At 46.0% G+C, this 26,247-nt stretch overlaps 1 protein-coding gene across 2 annotated transcripts in view; it reads left to right on the top strand.

Annotated features, from left to right (window-relative positions):
• Positions 1-26,247, top strand: part of PLXND1 (plexin D1) — a 316,145-nt gene that overhangs the window by 141,806 nt on the left and 148,092 nt on the right. For both annotated transcript variants that reach the window (XM_085624462.1, XM_085624461.1), the window contains exons 9-10: positions 3,097-3,201; positions 18,001-18,090. In XM_085624462.1, the coding sequence (XP_085480588.1) occupies positions 3,097-3,201; positions 18,001-18,090 (195 nt within the window). The remainder of the gene's footprint in view (positions 1-3,096; positions 3,202-18,000; positions 18,091-26,247) is intronic.

A 26,247-nucleotide genomic window follows, 5' to 3' on the forward strand; every position in this document is an offset into this window, starting at 1 on the left:
TGCGAGGTAATTTATGCCCAGAGTGGTTTTAAAATGCATTGCAGCAGATTTTCCAATATTGCTTACATCTGTGTTGTGAGGTCAGCGCTGGTGTTCCCACTCGCGGCCCACCATTATTTCCTCCATAGAAAGGCGAGCCAGGGTTTATTGTATGGGATACAAACTGCATGGATCTTCACCTTATTGATTTGCAACTTATGAGTGCTCACCAGGTACTTCTTCAAAATGGCTGCCATGTATCGGACTGGTAGGACCCTCAGTGTCCAGGGCCTTCTTATGGGCATATGGCGGGTGGAATGGAAGCCACGTAGGAGTCTGTTTCTGCGAGTGCTGCTGCAAAAAGGATGCAGGAGATACAGTGGCCTGTGACAGGAGGATGTCCTACATCTTGAGCCTTGTGTGTCAGTCCACACAACACACTGCTACACTCCGCTACACACTTCAGTCGGGTAGGGAGAAACCATTATAAGTGAACTGAAGTGTTCTTTGTAATGGCCAATGTCAAACTTTTGCTCCAAGTCCGGTAGCGATGGGTTTACTGAACGGTGCCAATGTTGGTATTGATGCTTTCTTTACTGTCTGAGAGCTCTATGTACTATTAGTTGCAAAGCGTAGCAAGGACTCTGTTAGTGTCCTTAACTCTGCAGTGGGAGCTTTTGTCGAGGAGCCAAGGTTTTCTCTCAGAGATCTCTCGGCGTTTAGATTCAGATACTCACAAGATTCAACCAGAGGTACTTCATTTAAACTAAATACTTCTATAATACAGCAATAAAAATTAGAACTGTTACTGTAAAGTAGTGAAGAACAAAATGCCTAGCACTTATGGTTAACCAGGTAATAGCTTCTAACACAAATAAGGGTTATATTGTTGGGTCAAAATTTAAACCCAATGTATGTCTATGGGTCCAACCTATAAGTACCTCGGGATCACTACTGTGTTTATCGCCAGACTGACAGCCAATCAAAGGATCTACAGTAACTTTAGATGCTGATGTAGGTTAGAACAAGTGTCTGACCGTTCAGTATAACTTAACAGATTTGTCTCCTGCTGTTGAGCATGGGCTCAAGTTACCATTATAGTCCACCATCTTGATTAGTCAGAGTTTGTGGATCAACAGAAGCTTTGGGTTAATGTGGTACAGACATCTGTTCTTTCATTGTCTTTTAGGGCCGCAGGGCAACCATTGTTTATCAGTTTTCTCATTGGAACAATTGGTGAACATGGCAGACAGTAGCTGAAGATTAGCCCACTGTGATGCATTTTTCAGCTACCCCGGGAGTACCGGTATCTCCCCTCACTTCTTCAGGTGTCCCAGGAGCATTAGACTCTTCCCTCAATTTTCAGGTGCCCTAGGGGTCCTAGAATCCGCCCTCACTTTTTTGGGTACCCCAGGTGTCTTAGAATTTTCCTAAGCTTATGTTTCAGAATTGACCTTTCTTGGTCAAAACATTTACGTGCCTCGGAGGCTGGGGATCAGGGAGCTCTGTTACTTCTGGGTAGCTATGCTTGAGGTTACCAGAGTACCTTCAGAGCTCTGAATTTTAGGGACCACCTGATTATTTCCACCAGTGGTTTCTTGTAGACACAGGGACACCCTTTATTAGGGGATCAGAGGTGATGGGCCAAGAAGCTTGAAGATATAAAAAAGGGCCATGGAGGCCTCTAGTTTGAGGCCTAGATCTATGGAGAGTACCCATTAAACCAAGAAGTGGGATAAAATGTGCAAGTGTTAAGACAGCTATAGAGTTAGTGTTACAATAAGTCAAATATTACATCCCCTCTGCGACCTGGGAAGCAATACAGCATAGTTAGTCTATTTCCGAATAAGGTAATTTTGAGGCAGAAAATGTTGCAGAGGTGCTGTAACGGAGTCACTTAATACAGTAGAATTACAAAACACATCTAAAAGTTGGAAAAGCTGTTTCAGAGGTTTTGGAGCAACATATGTGCCAATGTAATAGGCTGTGTTTGTGCTCTCATTGAGTGTAAATTCTGCTTACCCTTGAGACAAGCAAGCAAACTTGTCTTGAGCAGAGTCATTTGATTTCCATGTATGATGATCATATGAGCAGGTCGGCTGAGCAAGGAGGTGCAGAGCAGCACCCCAACACCACTATATTGATTGACGGATACATCGACCTATACCTTGACTTGCAATTTCCTCGACTGGGGCCTAGTTTCCAAACTGGAACAAATGCAAATAGTACAGCCTGCCAGCTCAAAGGGGTGGCAAGTTATGATGTTGTCTACGCTTGATGTAATAGTCAGATACTGGCTCGTCATCGTGAAGGCGTTAAGGTTGTGATTATGGGCCCGATTCACAGAACTAACTTAAGACAAAATCCTAAACTTACTACCATTTGGTATTCACAGAAGGCACTCACTCATTTTGGTATTCACAGAAGGCACTTACTCATTTTGGTATTCACAGAAGGCACTTACTTATTTCGGTATTCACAGAAGTTAGGAGTCCTAACTTTAGGACTCCTAAATGCCTTCTGTGAATACCAAAAGTCTAAAAGTTAGGATTTTTCTCAGTTTAGTAAAGTTAGGACTCCTAACTTTGCTACTCCTAAACTGAGAAAAATCTTAACTTTAAGACTTTCGGTATTCACAGAAGGCATTTAGGAGTCCTAAAGTTAAGAGTCCTAACTTTACTACTCCTAAACTGAGAAAAATCCTAACTTTAAGACTTTCGGTATTCACAGAAGGCATTTAGGAGTCCTAAAGTTAGGACTCCTAACTTCTGTGAATACCGAAATGAGTAAGTGCCTTCTGTGAATACCAAAATGAGTAAGTGCCTTCTGTAAATACCAAAATGATAGTAAGTTTAGGATTTTGTCTTAAGTTAGTTCTGTGAATCGGGCCCGATAACATTAATTAATGCTGTTGGTGGAAGAGGGTGAGTTGATGCACAAGTACATCCCTGGAAGTCTCCTTCTTTAATCTAACCCCTTCCTGTTATTGGCTACTTGTCCCGTGTGTGGACTCAAGAGTAGGTATATTTGGCATACAGGTATATAGAGGCATGCCCCTTCAGCACAGGCGGCAATCGTGATGCTTAATAGTAATGTAACCTGTGTTATCTCTTACAGGGCTCCAGTGACTGTCCACGGATAGTTCCAGCTGTGCTGGACCCAGCACCTTCTGGAGTTCTACAGGACATCACAGTGTCACTCGCTAACGCCGCCCCTTTCAAGGTAATGTATGGTATAGAGTCACTGTGGGTTTGGCTTCCATCATCTACCCCAAAATAATCAGGGTAGAGTTCAAAAGGGGAATGGACAATACAATCTGTCACTTTTGCTGTGCGTTCAAAGACAGGTCCAATGGCAGGCTACGTCATCTGACAAATTGCTGTTTATGCTTTTTAAATGGAGAGTGGTGTTTACTTTTATTTCTGTAACTGTAAAGTTAGTGGCTTTTGCAAAATTAACTATCTGTAAAGGAACTGCACAAATATTTCAAAGTATATCAGCATTTAGAAACGTGAATAACATTATTTTGTAATTCTGAAGTGTGATGAAAACAATGATTGTAATAGGATCAAAATAGATCAAGACACCTTAATTGGTGATGTGCAAACTGCAAATATTTTCCGAAGCCCAGTTTCCACTCGTTATCCTTTGAATGGTACATAGTTTTATCAGTAAAACTGCATATCAGTGGGATTTTTTGGCAGTTTTAATGGAGATTATGCTGTCAGCAAATGACAGAGCGCTACCGCAGCATGCTTTAGTAATATGTTTGCAACAGTGGTCTACATAATGCATCAGTGCATACCACACCCTGACCACCTCCGCCGGAACGGGCAAGGCTCATTTGCTATGCTTGTTCTTCATGTGACGCTTGGATTTTTCACAATCCTATGACTTCAGTGATGTAACATTGATGGCAGCACCCACACTCTGTTCCCGCTTAGTGGCCTGAGTGCCTTTGTGTGACTTTTCGACGGTTTATGGCCTGGGTGCTTATGTGTGACATTTCCATGCTGTCTGGCCTGAGGGGTTTTGCGTGATATTTCCACGGTTTATTGCCTGGGGCTTATGTGTAACATTTCCATGCTTTCTGGCCTGAGGGTTTTTGCGTGATATCTCCACGGTTTATTGCCTGGGGCTTATGTGTGACATTTCCATGCTTTCTGGCCTGAGGGTTTATGCGTGACATTGCCACGGTTTAACATCTGGGTGCTTATGTCAGGTCATCATTTACCATTTACCATGCTTTGAAAGTCATTACAGTTATGTAATGAAAAATGTGTTATGAAATGCACCGTTTTGGTCTTTCTTTTTTACAAAATTTTCTTCAGGGGTGTTGGAAAACGAGGCAGCATCTGTGAGGCCTGCACAAATAACATGACTACATTTGTCCTTCACTGGGAACCAAACACCCAATTGTAGCGCCTGACTCTCAGAGGGTAGCGTTGCAGAGCAGTCTGAGGCTTACTCAAGGGATGTGGTGTGGGCTAGTAATCGCCATTTGCAGGTGCACACAAATAACACTCAATAATTGATTGTCCAGTCTGTACTTTGCTTTATAAAAGTAAGAGTACATTTATTAAACACACACACTACTCAATACTATGCACCAATTTACAAATATACATAAGCTGTTGGAATTACTTTGTGACATTGCATAACATCTCCACCCCTCCCGCAAAGGGGGGGTGGGGTCTAGTACCGCCACTCCCATGTATGCACATCAACTTGCTCCCAATGCAGATAGTTGAACATAACCTGGAGCGAGGGCCCTGCACACTGGCACCATCCCAGTGGCGACCCACCCCATTACCTCAACAAGCATTAAAAAGGGGTCAACCTGCCATGGTGACACAAGACCCTGACTGAGCATCTCCTACTGACCATAAAGTATGCACCTCTATATCTTAAGGGCTAGCAGTCTGGGAACTTCACCTAAGCGCAGCAGCAAGAATCCATGTTTACGCACACTTTAGAATAACAGTACTCAGCACCTTGGTTGATCATTTGAATGCATTGCAATTACAGCCCCTAAAGGCATCACAGATGAAATCACAGGATTGCGCATATACAGCCAGACACCCTAGCAGGACTGTCTGGCAACATAACCCCACTTGGCTTATGACATCTCCTTACACATGTGACTTACAGTCCCTTCAAAAGAAGTACTCCTGGCAACTACACTTCTCCTGCAGTGCACCTCTTCACTTTAAAAGGAATCACAGGTAAAAGCATCGGATTACGTAAATACAGCCAGACCCCCTAGCAGGAAGGTCCAGCAACATAACTCCATTTAGCTTAACATCACCTTACACATGTGACTTACAGTCCCTTCAAAAGAAGTACTCCTGGCAATTACACTTCTCCTGCAGTGCACCTCTTCACTTTAAAAGAAATCACAGGTAAAAGCATGGGATTACGTAAATACAGCCAGACCCCCTTGCAGGAAGGTCCAGCAACATAACTCCATTTAGCTTAACATCACCTTACACAGGTACTTCACTTTACTCATGTGACTTTCAGTCCACCGAAAAAGAAATATCCACTAGTAAATGCATTTCGGTGCAATTACACCACTTCACCTCCAGGGGATGCACTTCTTCACACATCCCCAACTCAGCCCTTCACTTCATGATGCACTTCTCCACACACGCTCAGCTGTAGAACAAAAGTTCCAGCCTAGAATGTGTTTAAATGCTAGGTGAGCCCTTGAGTGGTAGTTTCCTTTAGGTCCCCATGACACTGAGGGTGGGACTTTTCTTCGTGCTGGGGGGGAGGAAGACTGCACTTCTCCAGCATCTCCCCCAGAACCTTTTCACAAGTGAGGGTGACCCCCCTCCTCTGGGGGCCACAAAGCACCAAAACGGCAGATTCCTTCGTGCTGTGGGGGGGGAAGACTGCGCTTCTCCAGCAGCTCCCCCCAGCACCTTTTCACAAGTGAGGGTGACCCCCCTCCTCTGGGGGCCGCAAAGCACCAAAACTGCAGATTTCCAAATGCCTGGCGAGGCAATATGGGGCGCTTCATGCTCCTCTTTACCAGCCCCCGCCACTGGGAACACTCTCTTCCGCCCTCTGGGTCTCTGAGAGGGTAGATTCAGCAGTGTGCTGTCTTCACTGGCTCCCTGCGCCAGCCTTTCACCAGGCTCTCTTTCTGGGCCTCTCTTCTCCCTGTGCAGAGTCCCCGGCTTCTGTGCACCAGTCCTGGGCTCTTCTTCTGGTGCTGATAGGGTCCTGGGGGCAGTCAGGGGTCTCTCCTTCCAACTGCCCATTGCGCCAGGCTCCAGCACCTTCAGCCTCAGCAGACCACACCCCAGAGAGAGCTTCTCTTCCTGTGCAAGCACTTTTTAAAAGTTGAGTAGGGGGCTGGCAGGAAGTCACTGTTGGTCCTATCATACAGCGACACATCACGTCCCTGCCCCTGCTCCCTCCTTCTTGTCCAGCCTCTGGGTTTGTTCAAAATGTCGTCATCCAGTGTCTCTGGCCACATGTCTGGAGCCCCTTCCGCCCACGCTGCCTTCCCTCCTTGGTGCAGCCTGGTGCCTGGCACCCAGTGACAGCAGTTGATGGATTGGCCTGCAGCCCCACCCATCTTCTCTTCGTGGAGAGGAGGCCCTAGCTTGTGGAAGAAAGGTTATCAATCCATCCAGCTGAGGTCAGCCCTCAGCCTGGGTCTGGACATGGCTGGCTCAGAGAAATATGACAGTTCTGGATGACCCAAAAGCAGTACAAATATGACTTTGGACTTTGCAGAATACTTCTTTTCACATTTGCTACATTGGACTTAGGTGCATGTCTGGAATCTGTAGGCCTAATGGAAGTTAATCTAGCCCCTGGCCCCACATCCCCATAGGGGAATAATGAAGTGAAAACACAGTAAAACACACTGACTTTCCCTGGCATGTTTCTTTCCAGTGTATAAAGCCTATTCCATGTCACCACCCAATACTGCATAAGTCCTGCCACAGCATTCACTTTGTAGCTGCTCCTGGACTGCGCACGCTAGGAATCTCCCCTGCGCAGCCCGTACACGTGTGCACACGCATGTACACAGGTGTCTGAATGTAACCAGCCCGGTGTCCCTTACTCCAGCTGCTGAACAGTGGCCTGGTCAAACCAGGGGAACACCAGTAAAATCCCCATGCAGTCTCTTACATCCTGAGTTCACTGTGGGTGAGTCCCAACTTATGAGGCTCCCCCACAGTAAAAGCTCAACAATTAGGTGCTCAAAAGCGAAAAATCTGGGCGGCCCATAGTGTCAGAGCCACCTTCTAACAGGGGGAGAATCCTCCCAAATCGCCATAGCAGCCATCTGGCTTGCTCACTACGCACCGTATTGGGGCTGGTCTGACAAGATTTGCCTGGGCTGCTTTGGGTTCCCAGTCCGGCCCCGAGTTCTCTTATGAGAAAGGTTTCTTTAGTAACCAAGACTGCTTTGGTTGTTTCCCACCTGCTTGTGTGGAACAGAAGTCAAATTATGTGCGCTACATTGTTGTGTTTTCTTCTAATTTGTATCTGGCGAATTGGGGGGACCCATCGTCTGTGTGTCAATGAGGTAGCATTTGCAGCGTACATGCCTGTCCACGCAAAGGGATTTTGGAACTCTCCCTAGCACAATAACCCTGATTTGAAAATAGTGGCAAATAGTGCATTTGACATAAAGATCTCCCAACTATGGCCCTTATGAAGGTGTTGGTAACACTGCTGAGAGGAACAGTGTGCAGTACTTGGGTTATCAGACATTCTTCTACTCTGTACCACGCAGGTCTCTGGTGTTACTTTTAGATACAGTGGTAATACAGCAAGTGAGAGACAGTGCTCCTCAGAACTCTTTGAAATGCTGTTGATTTATGGGGTCCAATCCTTACGAGAGTTTTTAATTTAGCCGTGACTGAGTACATACCCCCTTCGTGGGGTCAATCATTCATTATCCCTATTTTTAAAAAATCCGACAAGTCGGAAGCCAAAAATTGCCGGCCAATATCCCTGTTAGATTCATCTGTAAAAGTGATGAGTAAAGTGTTATTAGTGCACCTGGGGGAATGGGCAAATGAAAATGATATACTTTTGCCAGTGCAATATGATTTTAGGAGAGGATTAGGGACTACAGAACAATGCATCCATCTAGAACTGTTAATAGGTCAATATACGGTTGCTAAAGAAAGGAGACTATACCTATGCTTTGCAGATCTTTAGATTGCCTTTGATCTAGTTGCTCATACAATCCTGTGCCTACTTTACTTAATCTCGGCACACCCAAAGGAATTATTTATTTTCTTGCAAGGCTATATGAGAGGTTATCATCCAAAGTGAGGTATGGACAACGGGTCGAGTGCACCCCACATTTTGATGTAAAACGAGGCATCCGCCAAGGTTGTGTTCTTGCCCCACTCCTTTTTTCATTATTTATAAATGAGGTTGATAAAGGGTTGCAAGGGGAGAAGGTAGATGCCCCCAAATACAGGGTAATCCCATACCTGTTTTACTATACGCAGACGATGCAATACTACTTTCTAGGACCCCAGTTGCATACAACGACTAATGGATAAATTTAGCAGACGATGCACTACTACTCTCTAGGACCCCAGTTGGCCTACAACGACTAATGGATACATTTAGTAAATTCATAGCTGCACGGAAATTAGTAATTAACAAAACAAAATCTTTTACCATGATATGGGGCCCTAAACCAAAGAAATGTAAAATGTTTTATATTGATAGCACCCCAGTACAAACTATCAATTTGTTTTGTTACTTAGGGGTAATCTATTAGGGCAATGGGAAATGGAGTCTGGAACTATCTAATGTCCGTTCCAAGATGACCAAGAGTGCTCATGGGGTTTTTAGATTTGCATCCAAATTAGGTAAGTACCCTGTAAAGGAAATGTTGACAATATACACGGCGCGATGTGTCGCTATTGCTCTATATGGTGCGGGGGTCGGGGGTAATAGTTGCTGCCCGATCCTGCAACAAAAAGAAAACGCCTTTTTAAAACGGCTCTTACATCTACAAAACTAATACATCGAGAGGTGGATCTGACATACCTAGCAGATTTGACTGCTATGCTGCCACTGCTGGTATGGAGATCTATTTAGGCTAAAGATGAGACTTGTTACTAAATCTATTATCAAAGATTGTTTACTCCTTGAGAAAAAATCGCTCATCCCATTGTTAAAATATATTAATGAAATATATAGTAAATTATTCAACATAAAGATTTTTGTTAACCCGGAGCAGATGGCTTCTTTAAGCAAACGGGAGATTAAGGATTCATTTTTAGCATATCAAATAGAAACTCATAGGAGAGCTATAGAGAAAAAATCGAGTTTCACATTTTATCAAACCATTGAATCTAGTTGGGGAATCCTAGATTATTTAATTACTTGACTAAATCTTCTCACCGTTATGTATTGACTAGACTGAGACTAGGCATAGTGCACCATCTAGTCTCTTTTCCTGTTATGAAAATGTGCCCCCTAGATTCTACACCCTGTCCCCGTGATGAGCTTGCTAAACAAAGCACAGTGCACTTCATTCTGTAATCGTTTTTATGGCTGTTCCACAACCCGAATAAAGTATATTGAACTGAACTGAACTGAAATGAGGAATAATGTGCGTTTACTTTTGACGTCACCGTGTAACTGAATGTGAGCAAAGGTAGCTGAGGAGGTGTAGTCTGGATATGGGTTATTGGCTAAATTGCAAATTTCCGCATGAAGGCATTTTCTTTTAATCTCTGCTTCTCCACTATACCAAATGCGTGTGATCCTGGACAAATAATGTCCTGTGCTATGCCTAATCTTATTGGAAAAGACACACAGTTGATCAACGGAATGCAGAACAAATCAAAATATTCACCCCCAGTCAAGAGATCTGGGTTAAATCCATCATTCTTTTGCTCACCATGCCACCCCAGTTTAGACCTGGCCATATGCAAATCAGTCTTGACCCTGTGCCTCATAGGAACAGTCCAGCCCGAACTGCCAAGCCAGGTCCTCCCTGGACCGGAAACAAGCATCCTAGGACCGGTCCCGTACTCTCCATGCCACTGGAATCAAGCTATCCTGGCTGAAGAGGGGTGAAATCCTGAATCCGGTCCTAGGATGCTAGTTTCCAGTCCAGGGAGGACCTGGCTTGGCAGTTCGGGCTGGACTGTACCCATGAGGCACAGGGTCAAGACTGATTTGCATATGGCTGGGTTCAAACTGGAACGGCATGGTGAGCAAAAAAAACGATGGATTTAGGCCCAGATCTCTGTACTGGGGTGAATGTATGACATTGATCTGCATTCTGTCCATCAACTGTTGTTTTTGCTTTGCATTTGTCACCCCGAGTGGGACGGGAATGCCCAGACGTGGGTCCCGTGCTCACCATGCCACTGGAATCAAGCTATCCTGGCTGAAGAGGAGTGAAATCCCGAAACCGGTCCTAGGATGCTAGTTTCCAGTCCAGGGAGGACCTGGCTTTTGCAGTTCGGGCTGGACTGTACCCATGAGGCACAGGGTCAAGACTGATTTGCATATGGCTGGTTTCAAACTGGAACGGCATGGTGAGCAAAAAAACAATGGATTTAGGCCCAGATCTCTGTACTGGGGTGAATGTATGACATTGATCTGCATTCTGTCCATCAACTGTTGTTTTTGCATTTGTCACCCCGAGTGGGAAGGGTATGCCCAGACGTGGGTCCCGTGCTCTCCATGCCAATGGAATCAAGCTATCCTGGCTGAAGAGGGGTGAAATCCCGAAACCGGTCTCAGGATGCTTGTTTCCAGTCCAGGGAGGACCTGGCTTGACAGTTCGGGCTGGACTGTACCCATGAGGCACAGGGTCAAGACTGATTTGCATATGACTGGGTTCAAACTGGAACGGCATGGTGAGCAAAAAAAACGATGGATTTAGGCCCAGATCTCTGTACTGGGGTGAATGTATGACATTGATCTGCATTCTGTCCATCAAATGTTGTTTTTGCATTGCATTTGTCACCCCGAGTGGGACGGGTATGCCCAGACGTGGGTCCCGTGCTCTCCATGCCAATGGAATCAAGCTATCCTGGCTGAAGAGGGATGAAATCCCAAAACCGGTCCTAGGATACTAGTTTCCAGTCCAGGGAGGACCTGGCTTGGCAGTTCGGGCTGGACTGTACCCATGAGGCACAGGGTCAAGACTGATTTGCATATGGCTGGTTTCAAACTGGAACGGCATGGTGAGCAGAAAAACGATGGATTTAGGCCCAGATCTCTGTACTGGGGTGAATGTATGACATTGATCTGCATTCTGTCCATCAACTGTTGTTTTTGCATTAATCTTATTGGAAGCATTTATAGCTGGCTCAGTTCATGGTGTGAGATATGCTATCTGTTAGCCAAGCATAATGCAAAAGAGCACGTGCAATATGGAAGCTCGTGGGTCCCATTAGTAAACTGTTTGCAGCGGTCATGTTTATTAATTGCCTTTCTTGACAGATCAAAGGCCTTATTTAGAGCTGGGCAGTAACAGAAAATGGCCAAGAATTGGCGGTTTTCCCGACCACCACCATATGGATCCACAGTTTTATATAGATTTCCCATCGGTGGGGCCACCTTCAGTTCTACATCAGGAAACCCCTTTTTTCCGGGCAAATCCATAATCGACATAGGGCAGCTTTCCAACACTATGTTTGCCAGCTGTTTTACTATGTAGATCTGCTGTGAGCACTATGATGTTTCTGGAGAGGACAAGTGCTAATTGTCCCACACCTACTGAGAGACAACCCCAGGGGTGTAACGCAGACCCCTGCGGCGCAGGGGGGCCCCGAACCTTCAAAAGAGCCTCCATTCAGGTCAATTAATATCTGTGGGATATTTAAGACTCGGGGGCTCCTCTTTACATTCTGCAGGGGGAGCATCATTTTGCGTTGCGTCGCTGGACAACCCCTGAGGTGTCTGGGACATCGGCTTTTTATTTTCCCGAAGAAAGGCCCTCACTGTGGGCGGTTCAGACTTTGAAGAACAAACACAAGGGGTGACAAGTCCCACATGTCACCACTTTTTTTCACCAAAGCATCGCACACCATGAAGACAGGAACCTCTGTGGCGATGAAACACCTTTTAACCAGGGCTTTATTTGTGCCAGTGTTTTCCGGTGCTTGGTTCCAACACATTTTTTTCCCTCAAAACTGCCACATATTTTAGCCAGTCCACCACATGGTGACTCATTCGTTCTCTTTAAAATACATAAATAAATAAGAGGAACACATCAGAAAACTAACAATTAAATGTCTGATTAAAATAAAAACACCAGGGTGTTTAGGCCATTCTTACGGCTTTGAGTCACAGTGGTACAGTCCAAATTCTAAAACTTGGGGTAGTGTAATGGCAAGTAGGTGTCGGTACTGGTATTTGGCAGTGCTGAGTGGCACAAGCAGCAGTGGTCTCCTGAGAAATAACTAGCACTTATTATTTTACAAATTAAAAACTGCTGCCAACGCGATGGCGAACCCAAAATACATTTGGTGGCAGTCCTAGCCCAGCCCCCCCAACACCCTGACTTACAGCAGCCCACCGCGTCCTAATGGAGCTCTCGGGTGTTTTTAGTGGCCTGAAGTATTTTCAGGCACTATGGGCCCGATTCACAGAAGTAATCTGAGAAAAAATCCTAAACTTACTACTTTTGGTATTCACAGAAGGCATTTAGTAGTAGTAAAGTTAGGATTTTTTCTTAAGTTTGTCTCAAGTCTGTCTTAAGTCTGTCTTAAGTCTGTCCTAAGTTTGTCTTAAGTTTGTCTTAAGTCTGTCTTAAGTCTGTCTTAAGTCTGTCCTAAGTTTGTCCTAAGTTTGTCTTAAGTTTGTCTTAAGTCTGTCTTAAGCCTGTCTTAAGTCAAACTTAAGACAAAATCCAAACTTTACTACTACTAAATGCCTTCTGTGAATACCAAAAGTAGTAAGTTTAGGATTTTGTCTCAGATTAGTTCTGTGAATCGGCCCCTATGAGACTCACCAGGAGAGTGAGGACGGTTGAGAACGCTGGGTTGTATATCAGTCACATTAAATGTTGTATTGCTGTCAAAAATAAACTTGGGGAGGACATTTTATTTTAGTTGCTGTAGATATACCTTACAATGTTCACTGTTTCCATTGTTTTAGTCTGTAGAGAAGTAATGTCTTAGTAGTGTTTGTGCCCTAAATGATTTTCCTCTGACTCTGCAGCAGAAGTCTCTTTCATCATGCTTGTGAATGGGCACTGCAGCGCATTTTTTGTTTAAGCTTGTGATGGAGTTCTGCAGCTTATTGGCCTGCCAGAAAATTAAAGAAAAACTGCCATGTTGACAGCTTTACAACACTCCAGTGACGTTTTCCAACCTGATGTTCATTTCAGCTCATGTGCTGCTGGTTAAGTACACAAGCACCTCTGCAGAAGTGTGTGTGTGAGGGGGGAGGGGTCACCATGTCAGATGATGCTCAGTGCAAGTCTGGCACATGCTCCAAAACTGGGGGCAAGACACTGGAATCTGGTGCTGGCCTTAATATTCAGATTAGAATGAACAGGAAATGGGGAGGTTTCCCAGAAGTCCTTTGCCCCTGAAAGTGTGGTGAGCTGCAGTAGATCTTACCATTTAGCAGTTGCTATCACTAATTTCACTTCCTGTTAAAGGGTAGACTCGCTCAGCCCTGTTGGATTTTAAGACACCCTGGCCTGTCTTATATCGAGTTACCACATGAGCACATTTCTAGAAGACACCCCTTTCCAGTCCTGGACTGTCCTTTACTACATTGTTGTCTTGTTTGATGCTACAGTGCCTTCAATTGAACTAAACCAAGACTACATGTCCCAGAATGCACTGTTGTGTGAGATGAAAGCCTAGGGCTTTGAACGATGTGTCCCTGTTTTATGGAGTTGTATGGTAACCCTAGGGCCTGGAAGCCTCCGGATTTACATAGAGTGCAGACTGTCTCTGTGGTGACAGTAGTGCGGGTTACCCTGTCCCAGTTGCAGGATTTCATGGTCCATGGGTGTAGGGTTTGACCTCGAGAAGGACCGTCCTTACGCCTGAAGACCGCCAGTGAAGGAGACATTGGGCGGCTCAGGGTCCTGGCCTTGGCCGGCTTGGGGAGGTCATTGTACAGAAGACATTTAGCACATCTGCCTTCTGTCCTACACACTGGGTTCAGATGTACTTTGCAGGGACAGCGATAGAAGACCGCGGGGAGAGAGGCATTATGGGCTGGCTGTTCAATATGGTGAGGCAAGGCAGCAGACTTAGGATGACAACTTGTGATGGCACCAAATAGCAGAAATGTCCACAAAAATAGGCTTTGTTATATGTATGGGGAGCGCTCCAAAAGCAAAATAGCATTTCGCCTGGAGCGTTGAAAATCCTTGCACTCTTCAATCCTGATGCTTAGGCTTGAGTTTTTTTTATTTATCCTTACACCTAGTAACACATTCAAGAAATGGGTTGGTCAACCCGCAAGATAACATTACCTCTATGTTTTTCAGGGTCAACCAACATTTGCGTGCAAATAATGCCCATTTGCAGAAGGGATGTCTTTATCTTTCACTCATTCTTTCTCTCGATCTTATTTCCTCTCTCCCTGCCTCTCGCTTCCTAATTTTCTGTTTCTCTTTCTTCCTTAGCTTACAACCTGATTACGAGTCTGGCAGTGAGGGAGCGGGCCGCCATGCCAGCGCCCCTCTCCCACACCACCAAACTTGTTAGCCGCCCACCTGCCTGACAGATTTAGGTGTTTTCTCATGGTCTGGCGGGTGGTGCTTTGGCGGTCCCAGGCAGTGAGCCTTAGAAAGGCTCCGCAATGGGAACACCAAAGCAAGTTCCTGCAGGCCCTGGACTGTTAAGTACATGCTGTGCAGGAACTGGGGGTGCATGTATACAGGGGGGCACACCATGTGCCCCCCGGCATGCATTCCTTGCCCCTGAGGCAACAGGGGGCCCTGTAGGGCCCCCTTTGTTTCCTCACTGCCATACTTTTCATGGCGGGCTCACCGCCATGAAAACTGTTGCAGTGCGGACACTCCTAATATGCTTGGTGGTGCCGCATGAAGCACATTGCGGGCCTCAGACCGCTGCGCCATCACCGGGGTTCCTTGCAGCGGTCGTTTGGCAGTCCGACCCCCAAACTCGTAATAAGGTGGCCGGACCGCCGGTGCGGCAGTGCCCGCACCGCCACCGCGGCTACGGCGATCCGTCCATAGGACCACCGTAGTTGCAATCAGCCCATTAGTCATTCTTCTCTCGCCATATCTCACTGTTTCCCTCTCTCTTTATCTCACTTTCTCCTTCTCTTTGTTTACTTCAATGTTTGCATCTTTGTACCCTGTAGTTTTCCATCTAAAAAGATATATTAGGTGGTCACACGTTGGGAAATGTGGGGCATTGTGGTTGCTGTGAGGAACCATGACTAAGGCAACATATGGCCGCCTCATGGAAAGCCCCAGATTGCCCACGAGCAAAGCCTTGAGTTTTTTTGTGTTTGCTTCCAGTATTTGTGGGCAACGGGTACAGGAAATTCATTGTTCTCTCTTGACCTCCTTTCTTGGAAACAGAGATACAAAGATAATCAGAAAGACACTTTTCTAGTTTGTTATATATAAGTGAGCCGAGTTGCTTTCAACTAATGCATATACTGCACTGATCTGTTTTTGACCTCATGGTCACAGGTTCAAATCACGGCCTTTCATCCTCCTGAGCTCCATGATGTGACCACCATTGAGTTTGGTGACATGTTATTCAGCACCAAGAAGTCTCAAAGGGTCATTGTGCACCCTACAAATAGACATTTTATGTTGTGTGCACACAGATGGCAGCAGACCACCGACTGTAAGTATGCACAGAAATACAGGCACATGCAGATGGTCGAAAAAAAACACACCGAGATAGAAACAAATAGCTGTAGTCAGAGCTACATCAGCTTCTACACTACGTAAACAACACCACATTGACATAAAAACAATTCATACTCATCGTGACCTGTATGCAAAATGTACATAACTCGGAGCTTGAGATCCCATAAACATCAGTTCTGCAGCAACCAATCTACTGCCAATCAAACACACTAACAAACAGAAATTAAAAACCACAATCCTCTATATAAACACAGTCATTTCGACAAAGAAACACAAACACACACGATACAGATGAACAGTAGAGCCCACTGCCTCTCAGTACTGCAAAAAAGGAAAAATAAAATAATAATGACATGCTGTTATTATCATTTTATTTTTCCGTGCTAAGGCAGTTTTGTGGGGCGGGGCTAGGCTGGGCAGTGCAGGGGGGAGGAGTGGTGGGCATCATCCTAAGTGCGCATGAATGTTTGGCTAAACATCTTGGACCGGCCAACCAATTCTGCACACTTTGCATGTTCTTGGTGGAGAACATACTCAGGCTCCCATTCCACATCTGAGCACCGAACCACCACACTCAGATCAATCACAACACTGCATTGCAGCGTTGTGATTCGCTTAAGGGAGCCTGGGTGCTTCCTGCTAGCACAGAAGACAGGAAGAGGTCGGAAGAGAGGCAGAGGCCGGCCAGCCGTCAGGTAAGTGATCTTTTAAAATGAAACATTTTTTTAACCCTCCAATCCCCCTCCCCGCCCCACTACTGCTTCTCGGGAGCAGCCGCCACTGAGTAGAGCAGGTAGTCATACCTGCATGGACACACAGGCACATGCACATGTGTGCACACACACACACACACACACATACACACACACACACACTAAGTCACTCAGCTGTTTTTAAAGTATACAGACTATGACAAACTGGTAGGTATGTGTCTGTGGCTGTGCCTGCCTTCTCACTCACCACACTTATGCACATGCGCCACGATGCCTGCTGCACCATATTTTGAGCACATCTTCATTGCCCACATACCTGCACCAACATCGCTCACATAGGTCATACCACATTCAGCAGCCCTTAACCATAAACTTCAGAGTGGGTGCTCAGAAACTGGTGAAAATCGGGGCATTTGCAACTTTCGCAGAGGTATGAAGAGTTATGCAAATTCTAAAATACAATATAATGCGTAGATATACACTAACATACAACAAAAAGGAGCTTAGAAGGATGGGCATAGTATTTAGACAAGCAAAAAGACAGGTACGTAGCCACCAATAAACATACAAAATGTAGATGTGTTAGGCTTAGGCACATGCAGACATCCCCACCTCATGCACTCACACCCTCCGATACACCAAATGCATACTGTGGTTTGTACACACGAGAAATAATCTTTTGAAATTTAGGGGAATCAATTACTCACTTGTGTTTTTACAAGGTGTCAGGTGAGCTCTTAACTTCAAAAAGAAGAAAGGGAAACTAGGCAAATATACCTGGAATTGGTTGTAAATGTTCCATTGTCTTCGCTTTGTCCCCAGTCCCCTCCAGTGCTATCCATTTTGTTGACGTGTTCCATGGGATAGGGCTGGTCCTTTGCGATGCTAATCCAAGGTGGGGACATTTAAAGGTGTAAAGGTTTATCTCCACAAACTTGTGCATTTTTTTTTTTTTAAGCCATTCACATTTTCAAAGTTTAAATTGCAATAAAAAGCTCTGCACAATCGTACTTTTAGTGGGAGAAATTCCTCCCCCAAAGGTTTTTCGAGAAAATGTCAAGTTTGCAAACTTCTCAAAGCTTGATAAAGTAAATGACCAGTACACTAAGCTATGATTTTTCCTAATTCTGTAGAACAGTAAGAGCTTTTTGTACACGTTGTGATTCCATACTCTTTGACGCTCACAGAAAAAGACTTATAACTCTTTGGGCCTGAGTGTGACAGAGTTTAGATTGTGTATTATGAGGTAATGGAACTGCATAGAGTCACAATGATGCCTTTATGATGAGGGTTCCAGAATGGTCACTTGGAGACTGAGAACCTTTGGCAAAAGCTTGGCCTACTTTGTCCAGATGAAGAATAACTCTTGGTCTGAGAGCTTGGTGCATGGTGTCTTTCTGCTTCTACTCCACACCTCATTAGTATCTTCAGTGAATCCCCAAATCCCCATCTTTTTCTCTCTTTCACCAGGATCAAGATCTGCAGTGTTCGTTCGGACCGGATAGGGCATTTGAGGCCCGGTGGGTGGATTCCTCAACAGTTGAGTGCAGTAAAGTTCTGGTAGGTAGGCCCTTCTTTAATTAAAATGTTTTTGACTGTGAGGGTGGATTTTTGGTCCATAACGTCCTTAAAGTGATTCATATACAAATGACGAATGCCCCTACACAAGACAGGACAAATATTTCCAGCAGTTGTTTGGATTTGATGATTTGTGCGAATTACTAACTATTTCCCTTTCAAATGTTTGTCACTTCTGGTGGGGACTAGCACACAAAAGTGTAGTCTGTCAATCTCCTTTCAAGAGTTTGTCATATTCATTGTGCACTTGATGATATGCTATTTGCTGAAGTCGTTTGAGATTGGGTAGTAAGTAGAGAAATGTGATTTTCGTGCAATGAGTCAAACTTGCCTGCTTCACTCGTGATGTTTGTCATTTGACACACACATCATAAATCACCCTCTGGCAGAAAATGAACACAATTTTACTCTAACCCAAATGAGGAAATGAAAAGCGAGCCTTTAAGTTATCCATGTAAAGATGATGCCAAGGCGCGGATGATTCCCAATAGGGCATTGCTAATTATTGTGGCACACATTTGTTATTTTTATAAAAATAGCTTTCAGTTCTAGATCCAACCAATTAGCAACAAGGTGTAAAAATATTGTTACCCGTTACAAACATGTTTCTCTGGCGTAGCTCGTCTTTCTTTTTAAGATTTCAACAGATTTCAGTGAAGGATTTTGGTACAACAACAATTTAAAACACCTGCAAACAAGTGATTTAATACAGTTTAAGAATAGAACATACAATTTGCATTAAAATTCTGCATTCTTACGACAGTGCAGTATGGCTGTTCTAGGCATTGCTCTAGCAAAAGTTACAAAACACTGATTTTCAGAGTTTACCCATGCACATTAATTGAACTACAGAATACGCACAATGCATACTACACACACTGTTAACAGTTGTGCCATCTGGCCCACTAAGGGTCATTTGATTTTTTTTGTCGCCTGTGTTTTCCAGCGTGTACGTTCGAAGGGTACCCATACCTCCCAAGCCCAGTGTTATGGGGTGTTTACTGTACCATGACCATGCTATTACGGAGGCTTGTGGTTATCAGCAGCTAAATTCTAGTGCGGGGCACATACCTACACAATTCCAATAGTAGTTTATCGACCCTCTCCATAAAAATCCCACTCAGTCCATAATAAACTGATGTTCCTCACTTCCTTCTTCATGTATGTTGTGAGTCAGTACAAGTGGCATCCACGTTGCGCATATCATGTTCATATAAAGGATGAATGTTGACCTCCCTGCAGCCACATGGAATGCTGCTCTAGCATGAATGTTCTTTTCCATTTTTCCACATGAATGAGTCATTCCTGATATATTGCCCTCATGCAGTGCGCTTAGGCTATGGAGGTCTGCAGAATCCAAATTAAACCCTAGCTAGGGCTGAAGTGGAGAATAGAGGACTAGCCATATTTTTTTCCCAGCTACACACGCGCCCACCTACAAGCTGTCCCTAGCCAGTGTCTGACCTCTCACTCCTCACACCCATGTCCTGAAGACACCTTTGCCTTCCCCATCTGACCTCCATTAGGATTTGTCTGTAAATTGCAAAGACTACACTCAGAAAGTCTCTAGCCATGTGGCCAGCTGGTGTCAGCCCCATCTGATCTCAAGTTGTGGATCTGAATCTATTGCGGCCTTTGACTGTCCCTGGTGTCCCATTGGTTAGCCTGGGAATTGGAGAAATCTTTCAGGGCTTGTTTCTTTCTTTCATTTGGACTTGTGGAGCAGCAATAGAACTCTGGATGTTGATATTTCCCCCAGTCTAGAACTCTGGTAGAAGGTGTGCTGCTGCTTTGACCTCTTCCAGAGAGTGACGGGCCTGCAGACGTCAGTCTAAGTATGGGAGATTGTTTTAGCCCACATTTCCCACATACCATCCCTGAAAATGCAGGTGCCTGGACACCCCCCCCCCCCACTGTGCAACCCATGAATGACAAAAGAGTAGTCCTTTACTGGCTGGGGTTGATCAGTCTAATCCCAGAATAGTGGGACTCAAAACTTTGCCAGCTACATTTCCGTATACATCTTCATTTAAAGGTGCAGTTAAAGCAAATCCCAGCTCTCCCTTTCTTAATTGGAATTTGTAGGACCAGTAGGTACAGTAGGTCCATGGGTGCTACCCCAGCTTGACAATTTTGACTGTGACCTGCCACTCACATGATAAGAGCCTATAAAATATGGTAGACCTACGCGCCCTACTGTAAGTACCAGGGGGCAAAGCCCACCAGCCTGGTAGGTAAAGGGGGGCCTTTCCTCCAATACCCTAGTTGGACTGACCACCATTTCTAGAGACCCCCTCCTGCCTCGTGGGGATCTGTGTTTCATCTCATCAGCTGGCGCGGCAGCACCCTCTGGGATCAGGCTGAAGAATCCTGAGAAGCAGAGGGGAGATAGTGATAGATATGAGAGGGATATTCTTTTACCCTAATATCTAGGAAATGTACATGTGATTCTACAAAATAGGTCTACTTGAAGAAGAGTCCAAGTATATACCCCGTCAGCTTATCTCTCATATCAAATGCAAATTGTCTGTAATGTTCTTTAAGGTTTTTCAGTGTGTTGGAGACTAGCCACAACAGTCTGCCTTGGTGTGGCACATTGATAGTAGCTACAGCTTTAAATAATCGGGCGCTTGTGAGTGTGACTACAACAAGGCTTCACTCCTCTGAGACTGGGCTCCTCTCTGGACTGAGCCTTAGATATGCAGTGATTCTGCATTTGACCGTATCAAGCCACAGATCTTCAGAGGCTGTTTCCTATCTCCGGCTGAGCCTAACATCTCATGTGCTGCATCTGACAGAGCGAGCGGTAGATCCGCAGAGGCTCTGTACCTCACTGGACTGAGCCTTAGATCCTCAGAGGCTCTGCACCTCACTGGACTGGACCTTAGATCCTCAGAGTCTGTGTACATCACTAGAATGAGCCTTAGATCCTAAGACACTCTGCACATGGCGGGTCCTAGCTTTAGATCCTCAGAGGCTGTGAACCTCACTGGACTGAACCTTAGATCCTCAGAGGCTGTGTACATCACTAGACTGAGCCTTAGATATTCAGAGGCTGTGCACCTTACCGGCCTGAGCCTTAGATCCTAGAAGACTGTGCACCTTACAAGATTGAGCCTTATATCCTAAGACACTCTGCACATGATGGGCCTGAACCTTAGATCCTCAGAGGCTCTGCACCTCACTGGACTGAGCCTTAGACCCTCAGAGGCTGTGAACCTCACTGGACTGAACCTTAGATCCTCAGAGGTTGTGTACATCACTAGACTGAGCCTTAGATATTCAGAGGCTGTGCACTTTACCGGCCTGAGCCTTAGATCCTAGAAGACTGTGCACCTTACAAGATTGAGCCTTATATCCTAAGACACTCTGCACATGATGGGCCTGAGCCTTAGATCCTCAGAGGCTCTGCACCTCACTGGACTGAGCCTTAGATCCTCAGAGGCTGTGAACCTCACTGGACTGAATCTTAGATCCTCAGAGGCTGTGTACATCACTAGACTGAGCCTTAGATATTCAGAGGCTGTGCACCTTACCGGCCTGAACCTTAGATCCTAGAAGACTGTGCACCTTACAAGATTGAGCCTTATATCCTAAGACACTCTGCACATGATGGGCCTGAGCCTTAGACCCTCAGAGGCTCTGCACCTCAGTGGACTGAGCCTTAGACCCTCAGAGGCTCTGCATCTCACTGGACTGAGCCTTTAGATCCTCATAGGCTGTGCACCTTATCAGATTGAGCCTTCAATCCTAAAAGACTCTGCAGATGACGGACCTGAGCCTAAGATACTCAGTGGCTGTTAACTTCACTGGACTGAGCCTTGGATCCTCTGAGGCTGTGTACAACACTAAACTGAGCCTTAGATCCTCAGAGGCTCTGCACCTTACTGAACTGAGCCTTAGATCCTCAGAGGGTCTGCACCACACTGGACTGAGCCTTGGATCCTAAGAGACTCTGCACATGACAGGTCTGAGCCTTAATTACTCGGTGGCTGTTAACCTCACTGGACTGAGCCTTCGATTCTCAAAGGCTGTACACCTCACCAGATTGAGGTTTAGATCCTCAGAGCTGGGCCCTCGACCATCATGAGCCTTAGATCCTCAGAGGCTTTGCACCGCACTGGACTGAGCCTTAGATCTTCATAGGCTGTACACCTCACCAGATTGAGGTTTAGATCCTCAGAGCTGGGCCCTCGACCATCATGAGCCTTAGATCCTCAGAGGCTTTGCACCGCACTGGACTGAGCCTTAGATCTTCAGAGGGTCTGCACTTCACTGAACTGAGCCTTAGATCGTCAGAGGCTCTGTACTTCACTGGACTGAGCCTTGGATCGTCAGCAGCTCTGTACTTCACTGAACTGAGCGGTTCTGTACTTCACTGGACTGAGCCTTAGATCGTCAGAGGCACTGCACTTCACTGGACTGAGCCTTAGATTGTCATAGGCTCTGCACTTCACTGGACTGAGCCTTAGATTGTCATAGGCTCTGCACTTCACTGGCTGAGCCTTAGATCGTCAGAGGCTCTGTACTTCACTGTACTGAGCCTTAGATCGTCAGCAGCTCTGTACTTCACTGGACTGCACGGCTCTGTACTTCACTGGATGGAGTCTTAGATCGTCAGAGGCTCTGCACTTCACTGGACTGAGCCTTAGATCGTCAGAGGCTCTGTACTTCACTGGACTGAGCCTTAGATCGTTAGAGGCTGTGCACTTCACTGGACAGAGCCTTAGATGGTCAGCGGCTCTGTACTTCACTGGACTGAGCCTTAAATCGTCAGCGGCTCTGTACTTCACTGGACTGAGCCTTAGATCGTCAGAGGCTCTGTACTTCACTGGACTGAGCCTTAGATCGTCAGCGGCTCTGTACTTCACTGGACTGAGCCTTAGATCGTCAGCGGCTCTGTACTTCACTGGACTGAGCCTTAGATCGTCAGCGGCTCTGTACTTCACTGGACTGAGCCTTAGATCGTCAAAGGCTCTGTACTTCACTGGACTGAGCCTTAGATTGTCAAAGGCTCTGCACTTCACTGGACAAAGCCTTGGATTGTCAGAGGCTCTGCACTTCACTGGACTGAGCCGTAGATCGTCAGCGGCTCTGTACTTCACTGGACTGAGCCTTAGATCCTCATTGGCTGTGCAGTTTCGCAGACTGAGCCTTAGATCCAAGAGACTCTGCATATGACGGTCTGAGCCTTAGTTACTCAGTGGCTGTTAACCTCACTGGACTGAGCCTATAATTCTCAAAGGCTGTACAAAGGCTGTACACCTCACCAGATTGAGGTTTAGATCGTCAGAGCGGCCCCTGACCATTATGAACCTTAGATCCTCGGAGGCTTTGCACAGCACTGGACTGAGCCTTAGATCTTCATAGGCTGTGCACCTTACCAGATTGAGCCTTTGATCCTATGAGACTCTGCACGTGACGGGCCTGAGCCTTAGATACTCAGTGGCTGTTAACCTCAGTGAACCGAGCTTTCGATTCTCAAAGGCTGTACACCGCATCAGATTGAGGTTTAGATCCTCATAGCTGGGCCCCTGACCATTATGAGCCTTAGATCCTCAGAGCTGTGCACCTGACTAGCCTCAGTGCTTAAATCCTCAGAGGCTTTGTACTACACTGGACTGAGCCTTACATCCTAAGAGGCTCAGCACCTGACTAGCCATGGCTTTAGCTCCTCAGAGGCTGCGCATCTCACTGTATTGAGCCTTAGACTCTTAGAAACTGTCCTCCTGACTGAGGCTTTAGATCCTGAGATCCTGTGCAGTGCATTAGACCGAGCCTTAAATCCTATGGGGCAGAGCTCCTCCCCAGGTTAAACCCTAGATCCTCAGACACTGCACTGGATCGGCCTTAGCCTTTGATGGTCAGAGGCTGTGTACTACACTGGACTGACCCTTAGATCCTCAGAAGCTCTGCATCTGACCAGCATGAGCCTTAGATCTTCAGATGATGTGCACCGGCTGGCCTGAGCCATTGATCCTCAGAGGCTGTGTACTACACTGGACTGACCCTTAGATCCTCATCAGCTCTGCATCTGACCAGCATGAGCCTTAGATCTTCAGATGATGTGCACCGGCTGGCCTGATCCATTGATCCTCAGAGGCTGTGTACTACACTGGACTGACCCTTAGATCCTCATCAGCTCTGCATCTGACCAGCGTGAGCCTTAGATCTTCAGATGATGTGCACCGGCTGGCCTGAGCCATTGAACCTCAGAGGCTGTGTACTACACTGGACTGACCCTTAGATCCTCATCAGCTCTGCATCTGACCAGCGTGAGCCTTAGATCTTCAGATGATGTGCACCGGCTGGCCTGAGCAATTGAACCTCAGAGGCTGTGTACTACACTGGACTGACCCTTAGATCCTCATCAGCTCTGCATGTGACCAGCGTGAGCCTTAGATCTTCAGATGATGTGCATCGGCCGGCATGAGCTGTGTATCACACTGCACTGAGCCCTATATCTTCAGAGGCTGTGCACCTGACTGGGCAGAACCTTGTATCCTCAGAGGTTATGCATCTGAGAGGAGAACTGAGCTTTAGATATGCTGTGATTGCTTCTTACTGGTCCAAGCCATAGATCCTTAAAGTTTTTTTACTGAGCCTTAGATCATCATTTCCTTAGAAATCTGACTAAATGAACCTTAGATCCATCCTCAGTGACTGTGTGCCTGACTAGAACAAGCCATAGATCTTGACAGCCTGTACCTGACCACACCAGAGGCTCTGCTGCTGACTATACCATGACTGTGCTCCTGATCAGAAGGGCGCTGTAGCCGAGATCTTCATGTCTTAACAGACAAAGTCTGGTATCCCTTCAGGATGTGGGCCTGACTGGACCGAGTCACTGCTCCTCAGAACCTGTGCTCCTGGGCAGGCCAAATGCAAAAACAACAATTGATGGACAGAATGCAGAACAATGTCATACATTCACCCCAGTACAGAGATCTGGGCCTAAATCCATCGGTTGTTTTTGCTCACCATGCCATTCCAGTTTGAACCCAGCCATATGCAAATCAGTCTTGACCCTGTGCCTCATGGGAACAGTCCAGCCCGAACTGCCAAGCCAGGTCCTCCCTAGACTGGAAACAAGCATCCTAGGACCGGTTTCGGGGTTTCACCCCTCTTCAGCCCGGATAGATTGATTCCAGTGGCATGGAGAGCACGGGACTCACGTCTGAGCATACCCGTCAGGCAGGCCAAGGCAAGATCTTCAGGGCCTATGTGCCTAATCAGAACCAAACTAGACACATACGGACAAAACCAGGGTGTAACACCTGACACTGGGTGGACGTGCATCCTCCTGTGTGGCACCAGAGGTCTGGAACACATTTCATATAGAACCGAGATGAGTGCAGTCTTTTCTCTTGGTCCCTCTGCTTGACTGGTTTCGTTTCTGCTCTTGTTTTTAGGTCTCGCCTGACCCAGCGCATGCGCTGGTCTGGCGAGACTTATTGAGAGGGCTCCAAAAAGTGCTACCAGGCCAGCCTAGAGCCACAGTGCATGTGCGCGGGCGCACGCGCCGCGCGTTACCGTGATTACTTTCGGTTTCGCGGCTGCAGGGCCGCTTTGATGTTTGATCGTGATCGCGATCGCGATCTCTTTCACTTTCGCGGCCGCACGGCCGCTTTGCATAGCCAATAGGTTTCGCTTTTGGGACCTTATAAGTATTTAGTTATGCAACTTTTGCATGGCTAAACACTTATAAGGTCCCAAAGGCGAGACCTATTGGCTATGCCAATGCTTGTTTCCATTTCAACCAATTTTAATACAATTTGTGAAATATGCTGCTGACTCTAGGAGATTGATGAGATGATGGCATAAAAGAAGGCCACGTCGCATAGAGTGGGTGGGGCAGTGGAAGACATAAATACTAACAACATTAACCACAAATTAACAAGACCTTGTGTAGACATAGTAACTGTGGAGTTTAGCTACAAAGGCTACAGAGAAGGCTCAAGTGGGGGCTCTAGTGTTGTAATAGGTAGAACAGACACTTTGTCCCAGTTGGTCTATATCAACCATCAGCTTCCTTATCAATGTTGTCTTAGCACCTGTTCCAGCTATGATTTAGAAATATGTTTGAAACATTGCCATGAAGGGTAAGGCCATTTCAAAATATGCATAAATGTCTCATAT

The sequence above is a fragment of the Triturus cristatus genome, chromosome 9 (genome assembly GCF_964204655.1).
Source record: "Triturus cristatus chromosome 9, aTriCri1.1, whole genome shotgun sequence".
In the NCBI taxonomy this organism is placed as follows: domain Eukaryota; kingdom Metazoa; phylum Chordata; class Amphibia; order Caudata; family Salamandridae; genus Triturus; species Triturus cristatus.